General features: G+C 39.1%; 3 protein-coding genes across 3 annotated transcripts in view; 2 read left to right on the top strand and 1 right to left on the bottom strand.

Moving 5' to 3' along the window:
- The first annotated feature begins 74 nt into the window (after positions 1 to 74).
- LOC129732945 (dolichyldiphosphatase 1-like) lies at positions 75 to 2,267 on the top strand. The gene is made up of 4 exons (XM_055694418.1): positions 75 to 360; positions 462 to 562; positions 643 to 821; positions 882 to 2,267. The coding sequence occupies exons 1-4, from the start codon at positions 267 to 269 to the stop codon at positions 1,240 to 1,242; spliced, it is 735 nt and encodes a 244-aa protein (XP_055550393.1). The 5' UTR covers positions 75 to 266; the 3' UTR covers positions 1,243 to 2,267.
- A 613-nt stretch (positions 2,268 to 2,880) lies between these two features.
- On the bottom strand, positions 2,881 to 6,735 carry LOC129732944 (vacuolar protein sorting-associated protein 11 homolog). The gene is made up of 6 exons (XM_055694416.1): positions 6,618 to 6,735; positions 6,042 to 6,557; positions 4,350 to 5,982; positions 3,993 to 4,290; positions 3,711 to 3,939; positions 2,881 to 3,555 (listed from the first exon to the last, which is right to left on the bottom strand). Exons 1-6 carry the CDS (start codon positions 6,630 to 6,632, stop codon positions 3,040 to 3,042), a joined length of 3,207 nt encoding a protein of 1,068 aa, XP_055550391.1. The 5' UTR covers positions 6,633 to 6,735; the 3' UTR covers positions 2,881 to 3,039.
- Positions 6,736 to 7,694: 959 nt separating this feature from the next.
- Positions 7,695 to 15,474, top strand: part of LOC129727887 (uncharacterized) — a 33,858-nt gene continuing 26,078 nt past the window's right edge. The window contains exon 1 of the mRNA XM_055686144.1: positions 7,695 to 8,764. Coding sequence (XP_055542119.1) covers positions 8,647 to 8,764 — 118 coding nt within the window. The 5' untranslated portion in view covers positions 7,695 to 8,646. The remainder of the gene's footprint in view (positions 8,765 to 15,474) is intronic.

Below are 15,474 nucleotides of genomic sequence, written 5' to 3'. Positions count from 1 at the left end.
ATTCCATCAAAAGAATCACCCTGTTTCCAGAGTGACACAAAAAATTGACAACACAACTTCTGCAACGCTGTCGTCTCCGTCAGTCAATACAATCAAACCGACCAATCACAGTGTATACAGCGATCGGACCAGACGCAGAGCAGAGAAGATTTCGTCGGGTGAAAAAAGAAAGAAAAAATACAGTCTCGCGCAAGGACTCACTGCAAAAATATTAGCTGCAGCAAATGTCACAACAAAAATAAGGACAAAAACAGGTCACGGTAAAAATGTCCCCGGAAACGGAATCGATCCTACAGGCTCCGTCTTATAACGTTTCCGACTGGCAACCGATTACACTGACGTTAGTGGAATATCCTAAAGGTGAGTCCTTTCTTTTATTTGCCTCTGTTTGCAAACAATAATTGCTGTGCAGAGATCAGAGTGTTATGTATGTTATGTATCGTGGGTCTAATCTGTTACAGGCGATTTACTGGGAAAACTGCTAGCGTGGATTAGCTTGGCACCGTTAGGTATTGGGGCCGGCTTCTTGGCACTGATACTGTTTCGACGAGATTTACATACCGTAAGTTTACCGTTCGCTTTTTCAAGTTGAGAATGATTAATTAAATATGAATCTGATTCACCTGTACTAAATTGTTTTAGATTGTGTTTTTTGTTGGCACGTTGTTCAATGAATGCATCAATATATTGCTTAAGCACTGCATTCAGGAGCCTAGACCAGTAAACCGATCGCAAATGTGGACTGAATACGGGATGCCTTCTAGTCACTCGCAGTGTATGTGTTTTTTTGCACAGTACGTACTACTCTTCATTTTTATAAGGTTCGTCAATTCGTAGTTATTTGAATAATTAAGTTTATTAAGAAGCTTTGACCTTTGCAGACTGCATCACATGAACAACAATAACGCTCGGGCAGAGCGCTTAGTGCGGCTGTTTGTCCTAGCTGTATGTTGGGCAGTGACTTTCCTCGTTTGTTTCGGCAGAGTTTATCTGCAATATCACAGCTCACAACAGGTGCTAGTCGGCGCTGTAGTTGGTATTATCGTCGGAACGTTGTGGTTCTTTTTGACCCACTGTTTCCTGACACCGTACTTTCCGGTGGTTGTCTCCTGGCGGGTATCCGAACTTCTGCTGCTACGAGATACCACACTGATTCCAAACATTTTATGGTTTGAGTACACTGTCACCCGACAGGAAGCTCGGGCCCGGGCTCGCAAGCTAGTTAGCATGAAGTCCCAGTGACGTTTCTGGTCCCTTTGATCGAACCACTTTAGCTTCGGCAGGCGTTACGTTAAGTAGGGTAGCTGCCCGGGCTCAGCTCTAGCAAACAATATAATGCCTGGAAGTTTGCTGTGGCAGGTGCAGACAATTACGCATTACTGTGCTAGTGCAAGTTTATCATGAACACACAATCTCTCACATGCATCTCGTAGTTACAGGAATAACCGACGCACAGAAACTTAACTCTAGAAACGGAGTTTACAGCAGAATCGTAATGTAGAGCAAACATTAGCGTTAAACCTATCATCAATAATGATTTCGATTGTTTGGCATAATGGTTGTTGGTTTAGAACCATAACTGATATCTGCACATTAGAAGTATTTTTGCTATCGAAAAACAAGACGTAGAGTTTAGAGTAAGCCTTCTAACACTCCTTGAACAATTTTCTTATTTTCATGAGATTTGATGTAATCTTGGTAGAACTAAATAATCGTTATTTCAAATAATCGATTTTCTGATCACTTGAAATGATTTCACATTGTGCGAAAATTGTTGACCGCGATACTTTTCACATAGGAAAACACGATTAGTTTCCCTGTCCCGCTCCATTTCGGCTTCACTGTTTAACTCCTCCCCGTTGTACGTCCCTCATGCGTGTAGAGGTTGAAAAAAAACTATAATCCCGTTCTACTAGAAGATTAACCTATGTGATAGAGTTTTGAGAGCGGTACAATCACATTTGTTACAATCGAAACGAAGAGATTCGTTTATCACGCCGCTAGGACTGGCAACTGCCATTCATAAAAATAAAAATTTCAATAGATGCAAACTAATTTATAGAGAGACAGGCGGACAGCCGAAACAAGCGTAGGCAAAGCAAGTTATTATTCTTAGTTGACCCGACAAAAAAAATTGAGCGAAGACTTTTTTGTGTTCCCCACCCAAAAAAAGGGGAATCGAATGCGTTATTTGTAACAGTTATTGAGTGTAGCCGTATTCCTAAAAAAAATTGGATCTAATAAACAAGACAATTCATCTTGAGTAATTCCATGCGATGTGACGTTTTTTTTTTAAATTTGTCATTTTCGAATCTAGTTGAATTTTAGGTGATCTTAGTGAAGATCGATTTCCAATACCGGTGACAGTCGTATGCTAACTGAGAAAGATGTTCTTACGGGTTTCTTTTATAGTAACGTCTGATCCAGAGCTAGGAGCTGAGAACGGCGAAGAGAGCGAGGTGCCCGCAGGCCTCGAACGTTGGCAAAGTGTGGAAACCCGTGAGGCAAATCTTAAGCTCCTTCGTTATCATTGTTGGAATTAACCACATCAGCGGGAGAGGCCTTCGCGCCTGTCGAGAGGAAAGCAACGAGATCTTAATACAATAAATCTAACCACTTTTGATATTATCTATTCAGTCGAGTTAAATTTCATCTTTTCTTACTTACGGTTCGCAAAGTTGTTTGCTTTGTGCCTTGAATCAAGTTGGGTATTTAGCATAATGCACCATTTTTCCATCATATTATATCTAATTGATTTGAATCATCTTACTTAAATGATGAATAATATAATAAACTTCCATCAACTGTACAAACTTGCAACTAAATCGGAAATGATTGGCCCGGGTCGATTCGTGGAATGGCGTGAAAAACTCTGTTGGATTCGATTTCTATAGAAAAGTAATTTATTACACAATAACATATTTTTACTGAGTTTAGATATATTTATAATTTTATTTTGTAACCTTGCAAATATATAGGGCTATAAATTGGTATTTCCGTGATATGGAAAAAATAACAACTGAGTACATCAATCCTAATCTACTCAGCAAACGGATCCAAGCTGCTATCGTACTCCTCGAAAGGATTACCCGCATCCGCCGCCGCTTTTTTCGCCACCGGCTCATCTGCGGCGAATGGATTTTTGGTATTATCATAACCGCCAGGGGCTTCCTCTTCGTCGAAAGGATTTTTCGCTGGGGTTGGTTTTCCTGCCGCCGGCTGAGGACGGTAATTAGCCAAAGTCGACGCTGGTTTTGGACTGCCATAGGGTGAGCGTTTTGGACTGCGATCGTCGCGCAGTTTCAGCTGCTGTTGGGCTAGGAGGGCTACCTGATTACGTTGACGAATGCGTTCCTGTTCCATCAGCCGGAGGCGCATTTCACTTTCCTGTGCTTCCAATCGCACCTGAGCATGGCGACCCTCTTCCTGACGCATTCGCGCCTCAGCTCCCGCGCCGTAGTTTGTGTAGGGCTTGACACTTGAGTCGGCCATGCGCATTTGTTCGGTTCGCTTTACAAGATTTGTCATATCGGCCTCACTTGGGGCTGTCGAAGGCTAAAACATACGAAAATTACAAATCAAATTTCAAAAACAAAAAACTATAGAGGGATTTTCCCCCAACACACTCTCTAATCTCAGTTTTTTAAGCTACTATGAACCAATAAATGAGATTCAGAAAAATGTCATTAGGGGAAGTTTCTCTTCTTTACCTCAGAATGTCGGTCCTCTTCTTCGACAATCAGCAATTTATTGAATAAACCTCTGCCGAAATATTCTGCCACAACAGAGAAAGGTTCCGAAGACCGATCGAGTAGATTGTGGAACACTTCATGCTGACCGCGAGATTCACTCTGGGCTCGCAGCGCATCCATCAGTTGAATGTTCTTCTTGTTGCACACCGGACAATCCCGTTCCGTTTCCGAGTAACCACGAATGCAACTAAGAGAGTATTTTTTCTGTAATCTTAAAACAACTGAAACTTTGGTACTCACTCTTGATGGTAGGAATGTTTGCAGAGAAAAAACAACGCCGGCCAGGACAGTGGTTGCTTGCACGTGTCACAAACGGTGTTCCGAAACTCGACGTTACCCTCCTGGAGCTGCTTGATGTGTTTCTTTATCGACATCGATTCTTCGTTGTACTTATGCGTTAGGTCTTGATCGTGTCGAGTCGATTCCTGTTCCTTTTGAAACACCTGCATAAAGTAGTCCCGCACCGGCAGTAACGTAGGCCCATTTTCTACTGCCAGACAGTTGAGAATCTGTAACGGAGCCTGCAACTTTTCCTGGGCTGTGAACGAAATTATATTTTAACCTGTTAGCATTGCTAATCGGAGACCCCAAACATACCTATAACCTGCAGCACCTGAGATAGCAACTTCGGAGGGGCGCCGGTGTCATTTTTCAACCCGTTCAGAGCCAACAGCCACAGTGTGGCATCATTCTGACCAAGCTTTCTACAGTATGTCAGCAAGTTCTCATAATCTTTATTCTTCAAACAGTGCCGTATAATCAAATGGTGCAGTTTATCTTCCTCGTAGAGATACATCACACCTGGCCAGAACTGGTGCACACGACATTGGATTAGCACATGATTCTTATCGTAACGCTCGGCGTTGTTTTTCAGTACGTCGGATAATTTTCGCTCGATTGCCGGTTCCTGCTGCCAGCGATAGAGATAATGCTCTATCAAAGTGTTATACACAAACTTACTACAAGATGGCAGGTTTCTGATCAAGTGCTCCAGAAAATCAATCAACAACTCGTCATTCGAAAATAGATGAATAAAATCCTCCGGATTACCACGTTCACTGTTGAATTCATTATCGAACATATTGTGCAGATCGTCATCACCGAAGTGATCCTGCAGCGCGTTTGTTCCTAGATCCGTACGCACGTAGTCCGTGCAGAGTTTTTTCAACAACTGGATAGTTTCTTCGGGACAGTGCTCCATTAGCAATAGTCCGTATTTTTTAACATTCCTCTCTGCTTCCGAGAACTCTAACTGCTGTATATATTGCAAAGCGGCTTCATAACGGCAGAGGTCTTCGGTGAGAATACTGAGACACAGGTCGTGCTTTCCATGGGCTTTGGCCAGAGCTAGAGCTTGCTCGACAGAAGCGTTTCGGCAAACTTTAATGGCAACGTCAACATCAAACAAATTGAGTTTATTTTCATTTTCCAGAAATTGTTGCAACTGCTCCGTGCGGTCCAACCGGGTGAAACAATTAAGCAACAGCGTTGTGTGATCCGCTGATGCACGACCAGATTTATGAATTGCCTGTAAATAATCCGTCAGATAGTGGATGTGTCGAGCGTCCAAAAATCGTCGTATCACGTATGACGGCTCTAAGAATCCTATCGTCTTAATATATTGATCCACGGACCCAGAGTAATCGCCCTTACTGTACAGATGATCTCCGTATTGCTTGAAAATCCCAGCAAGACCATCCGCGTCGTATTGATTGCTTTTCGCTATCCGGACCGCGATATCATACAAATTCTTTCTGAACAACAAATTTAGCTTGCTCTGCAAATCTTTCTCATCCAGATGTAGAATTTGCTTGCTCTCTGTTAAAATATAACATGATCCGAATTCCGTCAGAAATGCTGACACTTCCTCAATGGGACAGGTGAAAACAATAAACTTGTTCTGAATATCGATAACTGTGAGCACGAATCCGTTTGCATTTGCGCCGCTAGTGCGAGAATTTTTAGACACAATCAATAGATGCGAGCGGAACCATTGCAATAAGGTTTTCTTTCCCGCTAATGCGTAGCACGGACCCCGTCCATCTGAGGTGTAGCAATAAACGGCGTCATCTCGGCCAACCATAAAATGGCCCTCGTTATGCCCTGTTTGCAAAGCACAACAACCTACCGGTGAGTTTATAGTGTCCAGTACTACTCTAATTTCTTTGTCTCGATTTTGTAAATTATACAAATAGACACCGGAATCCGAACATACAAACATCTGAGTAATCTGGAAGAGAAAAAGAAAATATTAACAGGAATATAAACCTTACTGCGTACTCCACTTACCTTACTAAAATGCTTAAAAGCTATTCCCGTTATCGACGCCGACCCAGCAGTTAGCTGCTTCAGGGTTTTCGATCTATCGCGACTAATATCCCCTCGGTAAAGCGAAATATTTCCCTTCGCAAACCCGATCGCCATAAACTGGCCCCCTTCTGAAACCGCCAAAGCACTTGGTACTGAAACCATGGTACGAACGGTGCGCATCAACTGTGCCCCGGCAACCGGGGAAATTTTGCTAAGATTCCACACCTTGAATGAAGGCCCGTTTACGTCCTCTCCGATGGTGACAAGCAGATTGATTTGCTTCGACACATCGCACAGCAATATGGAACCCTCGTGTCCCTTGAAGCTTACCGGCTCCCAGGAGCGGGTGAAGGTGTGAATCATCCCATCCGAATCGCATATTATAAACAAATTGCTGCCACTGGCCGTAGCTGTAATTCGAGCACCTTGTAAAGTTTCCGAAACCTGCTCCTTGTCGACCCCCTTGCGGAGATCGAAAAAGGTAAACTTTCGCCACTGTTAGGAATGAAAATAGCAATAAACTGCAGAAATAGATTCATCGTTTCAAAATATTACCTCGAAAATCGCCATCTAAAGGGCGGATATAAGCTAAATAAGATGACTAAAGCAGAATTCTGCAGGAAACCGAAATGCTATCGATTTTTTTTGTTTTTTTTTTGAGCTGTTTTTATTTACAAAAAATTGAGAAGCTGTCAAAAAAGTGCACTCTAACAACGTTGTCCCACAAACGATGTATAAATCACCCATAGTATGTAAGATTTTTTTATATCTATTTTTTATGTTGCTTGCACTTTTACTTTTACGAACCAATTATATCAAATTTCGGAAGCGATAACAGGTTTTTTTACATGGGCCTTAGAAACAAAGATTTTTCTTCGAGTTTTTCGACCTATGAAGGTTTTTTTTGCTTAGAAAAGACCACAACTTTTCTATTTTGAGTTATTTTCAAGGCCTGAATACACACACGGCGTGACAACGCCTTTCATTCCGATGTAAAAACAATGTTGATCCATCTTGTCGTTTCTGATCTTATTGATTATTGGGATCATTCTGTTTTTAATCGCAGAGAAATTTCCACTCCGCTCTTTATTTTTACTACATTTCAAGAAGAACCATATATGGGCGGTTTTTATATCTATTTATTTTGATTTTACTTGAAATTTGAATTTACTGCTTACAAAATATATAATGTAATACATATGCCATTTCAGATTTTTTACAACCTTGTATATCTGTGCTCGGCGGTATAGCTCTACAAGGTTTAGAATCCCGATATGAAAAATATAAAATAATAATATTAAATTATCCTTAATCCAAATAATTATCTAAATCATTTATGTTTATTTTAACCATTTCATTTTCCAGATATGATCCACCATTTATTATTAAAACAAAAAAATCCAGTCAAAAATATTTTTCACTGTGTTCGGTTTGGCAAGTATTGAGTTTTTTCCCAGCGGGGCGTAAGATTGACGGCTGCATCCTTTTGACGTTTAGATGACAGATTTCTGGGTGAGAAAAAATGAAAAAACGAGCGAGAAAGAGACAACCTTATACGAAACTCCTGCAGCGTGAGGCATGTGACGCCGCGAACACTGTTCACTTCACTGCATTCTTCGCCCGTCATTTTCCTGGCGCCGTCAGCAGAGAAGTTTTTCGCTGCAATCCGCGCGAGTCATCGTCGTCATTCTCGTTTTGCGAATGGTGCTCGTGCAGTGAAGATTTTGTCGCGTTTTTTCTCAGCAATCTCAGCGCCAACATCTGGAATAATACGTGGAGCTGAATCCGGACGAAACGCGTTCCTGGAAAATAATAATCGAAATGTGTGATCGCTAGTGATTACGTGCCGCGTTACGGTGGCTTCAATTTCGTCATTCCGGATTTTACTGTCCATCGCAGAGCAAAAGAAAGATGGTCGACGAAAATTAAAACGCATATTCGCCTACCTACCGTGTCATCGCGAACCGTAGTTCTTATATTTTTTTATGAATGCCGTGACTCCGCGTTTGCAGTTCATTCAAGGAGATATTTTCCTTTGATTTAGGTGCGGAAGTGCACCGAAATAGGTATGAGTCACTAGGAAAACCAGCTGAAATAATTTGGTATGCACCAGATAAAACGTCCTGTGTTTTAATTAATGCTTAATTTGGTGACGGACAATACTAGAACATAGTTGAAATATCAAAACTAGGTTAAATAGGCATAAGGAAAAGGAAAGAAATTAATCCTTTTCGTCCTTCAAAAGTTTCAAGGAGCTGCTAAACTCATGGCCAATTAAAAATTTTACTCGTGTCACTTTTCCTTCGCTGAAAAATTGCTCGTGGCTCTGTGTGTGAGAGTGAAGTGTGAAACTATAGTGGGCAAAAAGAAGAGAAGAAAAGTTTCGCAATAAAGAAACAACAAAATACACCTCTAACGAGGAAAAGCCACGAGCAGAAGAAAAGCGTGCGGTTCGCCGTCGCGTTCAATAGCGCGGCGACAGAAATAATCTGCTCCACGGAAGTAAGGTCATCTGACCCTCTGTTGTGTACCGGTTTTTGAGGCGCAGTGTGAGAGTGTGAGACCGATTGACTGGCTCATCAAAATGTGGAACCCGTCGTACGAAATTGTCGTGGAAACACTGACCGGATCGGAGTTCGAAGTCACCGTTAGTGATCGGGACACCGTTGGATACATCAAGTCCAAAATACAGAAATATGAAGGTGAGTCTTTCATTGCTTACATAACTAAGATGATTTAGGCTTTAATTCTTTTTAAGACTTAGTTTTTATCATAGGTTTTTTTTCCCAGAAAAATCGCATCATTTCCGTCAATTGTCTCAGTAATCTGGCGCGACTATGTTAATCTCCACTACGCCATAGCCGATTATCAACGAGTTTCCAATGTGCCTTGTTTTTACAGTTTGTTACTCACAATTGATTATAATAATAATTACGTCTTGGCCCACATTATTCGGCATCGTTTCACACCTACCAATTCGCACTGAGCGAGTCACTTTTCGGTTTATCTTCCACAACCGACACTCGCTTAGGCGCCTTCATACCCAGATACCTGCGTCTGTTGATGCGCGCTGCCCATTTGAGCTTGTTTGTTTGCAACGGGTAGCAGCATTGGCTGATCGTGGTAAACAACATTCCGGCCAACAAGTGCAGTTAATTAGTCTACGGTGTGGTTTTCCCAAATTCGCTCATATATAACCGTTATTAGACTGCACAGAGAAAGAAAACCACCGTTGTGGGCAAGGGAGATGTCAAATAATCAGTACCAGACAACGTGAAAGGACTTTATTGTCTACCTGAGTTGATTCGGCTTAGTCATACTTTGTTTACCAATTGATAACTCTTCTTGTTGACATACAAATATTTGAAATGAAACAATGATTATTTGGAAGGCTTGTTGCAATCGCTAATTCTCGTTTTATCAAATAGAAAATATTCAATGCAAAGCCTTGGTGCTACATTTTGATATCGGAACTTGACTTTCTGTTTATTATCCATTGACTTCACAACCACAGGACAACTTCGGGCCTAGCGCTGCAATCCTACTGATAGTAACAGTTTCTCCCAAACTGGAATTCGAACGAATAACGCCTGCTGCGTGCAGCAAAATATTTAATAATTTCCTTTTACTTCTTACATCTGGAAATGAAAACACTCCGATTCCGCGTAAAAATAGCTTCACTTGAGCAAAGTTCTCCATGATGATATAATGAATACTTTCCAAAATTACTAAGGAGTAGAGTTGATTCCACATTCGAATCATGACTAGAAGAAAAAAAAAAGATCAGAATAAATCAGTGAACATTCGGAAATTTGGCTTTGGACATTTTTTCGACACTCTGAACGAACGATTTGAAAAAAAGAAATTATTACCGAATTTGCGTAAATTTTGAAATTTACATAGAGAAAACATACAAACTCCGAAATTCGCCTGTATAGATAGAAGCCACGATTTCTCAATATAGGCCGGAGTCGATTATCCGGAATTCAAAATCGAGCCTTACTTACAGGGTGTCAACTTTGGAAATTTTCCAGTATGGTATTTTTTCCAGCAGTTTTTTTCTCACTCAAAATCATAATTGCATCTAAGTAGCCCTGAACTTATAATCCAACAATTTATTCGGAAAATTTTAAACAAAACAGCCTTGTCTGAAGACTTTCTTAGTTAAAAAGTTATAAAAAACACTGTTCGAAAACGGTCCATTTAGGCTCATCGCCAAACTTATACCACAAAATCAAAGTATGAAATTGATTTTCCTTGCAAATTAGCTCAAAATCGTTTAAAATCTCGTGGTATGTGGATGGCCCCTTACATATAAACTATTCAAGCAATTGAAACTGAATTTGGCTAACGAAGGGAAGCAAGAAAGTTTTCTACTGTGTTTTAACACCCCTCCCTCCTCTGAAAAGGATGGGTCTCACACAAATGAAGCACAGTTTTCCGCATAACTCAAGATTTAATCAAACAAATTGAACCAAATTCTACATGAAGAGGTCTTAGGGCGCAAGACATGTCTTCATGATTTCTCTGGAAAGGAAGGCTCCCATAAGAATGGGACACAAATTTCTACATAATTTTAAAACTAATCAAGGAATAGAACCAAAATTGGCAAATGGAGGGTTTAGGAAGCGAGAATTATATCTATGAGAGTTTGACCCCCAATCCTTTCTTCTGCAAGTGAAACACATTTCTGCATAATTCGAGATACAATCAAGCAGATGAACCTTATTCGACATGAGGAGGTTTTAGAGGGCAAGACTTGTCTCTTGCGGTAGTTTAATAACTGGATCGCAAGTTCAATCTTTTGAAGTATGTGGAATCAATTAAGAGTTGTATTGCAGTAAACTTAGTAACGCAATGTTATTAGGTTAATATTTGAAATTTTGTTTAAATACTTCACTTTTTATGTTTAACTCTTGACAGCATAAGTATAATTAAAATAAAACACATTTGTCGTGGTTGTTCTTTTTGCTAAATTGTTACTTTTGGTAAATTGTCTTATTGAAAAAATCTGGAAAAAAACGCGAAGAAACTAGGTTTTTTACTGGGAAGAACAACGGTCTTACATATCTTCTTCGTCGCTCTCTTACGACCTTGAGGGCTTTTGCCTGCCACTCAACTTAGTGTTCTTACGCACTTCCACAGTTATCAATTGAGAGCTATTATGCCTTTCCATATCATCCAATCGTAATATGTGTGTGGCAAAGCACAGCGGTACGCTCATGCTCCAGGGCAGTCGAACGAAGTTTCAACCCGAGAGAGACATTCTACTGTATCAAAAATCGAACCCTCAATTTTTAGCTTGGAATGCCGTGCTCTTACCTCTGAGCTATGAGGTCCTACGTTTGCGGGTCAATTTTTTTTTAGTTTATACAGTTTTTGACGTAGGACTACGTCTTTGTTTTCTATACTAGATTACACTTCGTGAAAATGAAAATGAAACTGGCAAATGTTGCGTCAGATTTCAAACGGTTATAGCAAACGAACGACTTAATGCATCTTAGTCATTAATATGTCGGTGGATAGATAAAATGTGTAACAATTTTTTGATATTATGTTCAACATTGTTGCTTAACAGCTTAATGGTGGAAAAAGGTGAAAAATTCCAAGGTCAAGCTTTCCCATACATTTCCCTTGTTCTTGGCTTGCTTCCCAAGCACAGATAACAATAACATGGACGAAATAAATTCCACTACCTACATATTTTGACTCAACAAAGTGTTTTGGTTTGTTTGTCTTTGTCTAAGCTACGTGGCCACGCCTTAATGGTAAAAATCTACGCTGAACTCGATACAAAAGACTGCGTGTGGAAAATTCAGCTTCAGTATAGTTTGTTACACATGAGCGAGAGCAGTGCAGCTGTTAAAGGTACGCGACATTGAGAAACGAGAGCTGCATACGAGTCAACTTCCAGGCACCGCGGAGCATGTTACATTTATTCTACACACGGCAGCAACAGTTACCATCGTACGCTGCAGAATATTTTGCTGGCACAGCGGAGAGCAAATTTTATACGCGGCCAACAAAATAATCGATGCTACCGGTGGTGGTGCGATCATCAGCGTTCTATAGCATACATTTCGAGCTGAAGATTATCGAATCGGTTCTTTTGAGAACTATATATGCTTGAAGATAAGAGTTACGAGAATTTTCACAACTACTCCTAGTGTGAAATGTTCATCCATTTCTCAATAATCATTTTTACAATAACGACCAGGGCGCACCAAAGATAAACGGTAGTGTTGTCTATGAATAGTTTATCACAACAAGACATAACCCTCATTTCAAGAATTTTCACTGCTAAATTGAATGGTTTTCCGGTTTAATTGTATGTTTGTGCCCACTCGAACACCGTTATCAGTCAAATATTGGAAACGAAAATTAGTTAATCTAAGAACCAGAGTGATTTTCGCATCGGGAAAGCAAAAACTTTCTTTTGATGCTTATGAAAATCACTCAGTAGTATTGAAGATGTATTGGTAGTGTTGCCAATATTTTAGCTTTGTGCAATAAAAGCACATCTACTCATATTTCTAGAAATATTGTGAATTTTGAAACGGGTCTTTGTGAGATGAAACTTTATAGTATTTGGCATCGTTTGCCATCAATAACTCATAACTGCAAAATTTTGAGTTGTGCCAGTGTTGAATTCAACTGACGATATATATTTAGTCCTACGTCACCATTTCATACAATCCCTAGGGCTGTATACCTTGTAGTATTTTCCATCCCTCCATATCCATTTAAAGTTTCTTAATTTTTTTAAATATTATGCTCACTCCAATAGTTTCAAGAAAGACTCTTTGCTGCAGTTGTTTATTCTAGGAATATGACTTTTGAATCAATATCTAGATACTCTCATAAAGATATATTTAGTAGGGTTGGAATTAGAAAACGATAACAACATAAATGCTAGGACAAACTGTTCATATTTCATCGTGAATTATCGTTTACATTCAAAAATATCTGCGATGGTACGTAGCACATTATTTTACAAACTTTAAAAAAAGAACTCTATTCTACTTAAAAAAAACTGAATTGAAGTTTTGCATGAAGAATCCTAGAAATGTCGCTAACGTAAAATTCTTGGAACTGGTTCTTACTTCCGTTTTGGATCGAAAACCTGGAAAATAAGGGAATACCAGGGAATTCATTTTTCGATCAGGGAATATCAGGGAAAACTGAAAAAATTCAGGGAAAAATTTTTAACCCAGAGGCGATTTCTTTTTGGGACCTCTACGGTTCGGTTTCATATCCAATTATATACTTTTTTCACTGGGATCCAAAGCGGGTATCAAAGCGTATATATGATAACTAGAGCTAGAGGTAACTCGCGGCAAAAAAGTTGAAAATTCTCGGGTAGCAAAACAATAAATAGTCAACTTTCGCGCTGATTTCGCGGTGAAATTTTTCTTCAAAAATTATGAAACAAAGTGATTGTCTTGAATGTGAATGTAACAATTGAAACATAAATAATATCTACATATCAGTGATAGGAAAATGGAAATTTTTCAAAGACTGATAAAGGGTCACTTTTCATAAAAAAAACTCTTCAACGCATATGCCTCAATGTTAATTTACTCAGAGCCATTAAACATTCAAATTCCTTGAACACTTTCCTTTAAAACTTTAACTTCAAATGTTTATTTTAGTTTTTTTTTTCGCTTTTTTCAATTTAAAAGGCTAAGAACTTCTGCTAGGTAGATCCTTTACATGTCCAAACATATGTAAAAATAACATTTTTGAAGCAAAAATGCCTAGAAGTAGTGCTATTTCAATTGTATTACGATGTTTCAAAGTTCGTTCTTTAACTTTTAGATTATAACTTTTTGATATTCCTGTGAATTTTGGTGCCTCTAGCCACCAACATGTTTCAAGAGACTTAAATGAGTTTCCTCGTAAACATTTATTGATTTATTTATTTCATCCAACACTATGGTTTACATGAAATAGGGAACTTTGAAGCGACAAACCCGGCAAGTGTTTACTGTCCCTTTGATGTCTGTTTTGCTCTTTTTTTCAAGCTCAACCTCAAGCAAGTTTAAATATTGATGGATTTTTATTTTTTTTTTTTTTTAACATTTAGCTGAAATAAAATGGACATTACCGATATGTACTTTATAATTAAACCTTCGTATAATATAGGTACTGAGCAATGTTAAGAATAATGAAATGTTGTAAACGTTAAGCCTGTAGTACACTCTTTGTCTAATGGTCAAATATTTGACCTTCTGACATAATGGTCAAATTTATTTGACATCATGGTTGTTGTTTGCCCGTGTTTGCCCCATGTTAAAATTGGAGAGTGACAAATAATTATTTTTGACCAAATTTTTATCTGTCAAAAAGTGACAAATATTTGACGCTCGGTCAAAGAGTGTACTACAGGCTTTACACATACAATTTCCAGTTTGTTTTTATCTGCCCAATAGTGGTGTAATGCTCCAATATTTATACATTTACCAAATTTAAGCATACTGAAAATCACAGAAACTTGTGTAAGATTTCTTAGGAAAATATTTCGCAATCTGGTCTAAAAACATTTGATGATAGCAATTCAACATTTTCAAAGAAAAAATTTTCCGCGTTTACAATGCCCTGATTCCACGTAAAAATTAAAATGAAATAGTTTCAAATCTATAAATTATCTCGACCTATATGAAGCTATCTCAAGCATGCCAATAATTGCGGGTGTTTGCAATGCAAACAACACCTCTCAAACTGCTGCAGCTCATCAGAATCTCATTTCAGTTGCAGCCAGCCTAGGTATCGCGCCATTGTCATTTGCCACCCATTGGTCATATTTACTGAAGTGGCAGACATGAAAAAAAGAAATTATCACCACACCGACCGCAAAGAAGCGATAGCAACCAGTGAAGGAAATGAAATGATTTTGAGCTGATTGTTTTTTCATCTTGAGTTGTGCACATCATGAAGTGCACAGTTCATGACTAAAATTGTATCCTCTCAATACGTAATAAAATGTTGGTGCCTTGGCCACTCGGAGATGACAAATACAACAGTTGACTACATACAACTCTGAGAATAGAGTGATGCGCGTTGCTCCGTTGTAATTCTCTCTTCGTACGTGGCGCATCGTAGGAAAAAAAAACGATAGCAACAAGCAAAAGAATAATTGAGAGTCCCATAAATGTTGGTTGGATTCAGCGTTGCCAGGTAATTTTTTTAAAAATCTGGAAAAGGCAAAATAAAAATCTGGAAAAAATCTGGCAGTCATTTCGTGGGGTGAAAGGTTAGTTTTTCGGATAAAAGTCTTGGGGTACGCAAAATTTGAGGCGACAAAATTGCAAAATTTCGCGCCAAGATTGAAGTGATGACCTTTTTGCGGAACAGAGAAAATAAAATCTGGATAAAATCTGGATCATCCATGAAAAATCTGGATAATTGGACA

Source organism: Wyeomyia smithii, chromosome 3, assembly GCF_029784165.1.
Source record: "Wyeomyia smithii strain HCP4-BCI-WySm-NY-G18 chromosome 3, ASM2978416v1, whole genome shotgun sequence".
Lineage (NCBI taxonomy): Eukaryota > Metazoa > Arthropoda > Insecta > Diptera > Culicidae > Wyeomyia > Wyeomyia smithii.
This window is presented reverse-complemented; position numbering and strand designations above follow the sequence as displayed.

Coding starts and splice junctions, on each gene's coding strand:
- LOC129732944 (XM_055694416.1), bottom strand. Junction 5,983..6,041: donor CTTTTAAGCATTTTAGTAAG/GTAAGTGGAGTA, acceptor TTTCTCTTCCAG/ATTACTCAGATGTTTGTATG. Junction 3,556..3,710: donor AAGAGGACCGACATTCTGAG/GTAAAGAAGAGA, acceptor CGTATGTTTTAG/CCTTCGACAGCCCCAAGTGA.
- LOC129732945 (XM_055694418.1), top strand. CDS start 267: ATGTCCCCGGAAACGGAATCGATCCTACAGGCTCCGTCTTATAACGTT. Junction 361..461: donor GTTAGTGGAATATCCTAAAG/GTGAGTCCTTTC, acceptor AATCTGTTACAG/GCGATTTACTGGGAAAACTG. Junction 822..881: donor CTACTCTTCATTTTTATAAG/GTTCGTCAATTC, acceptor TGACCTTTGCAG/ACTGCATCACATGAACAACA.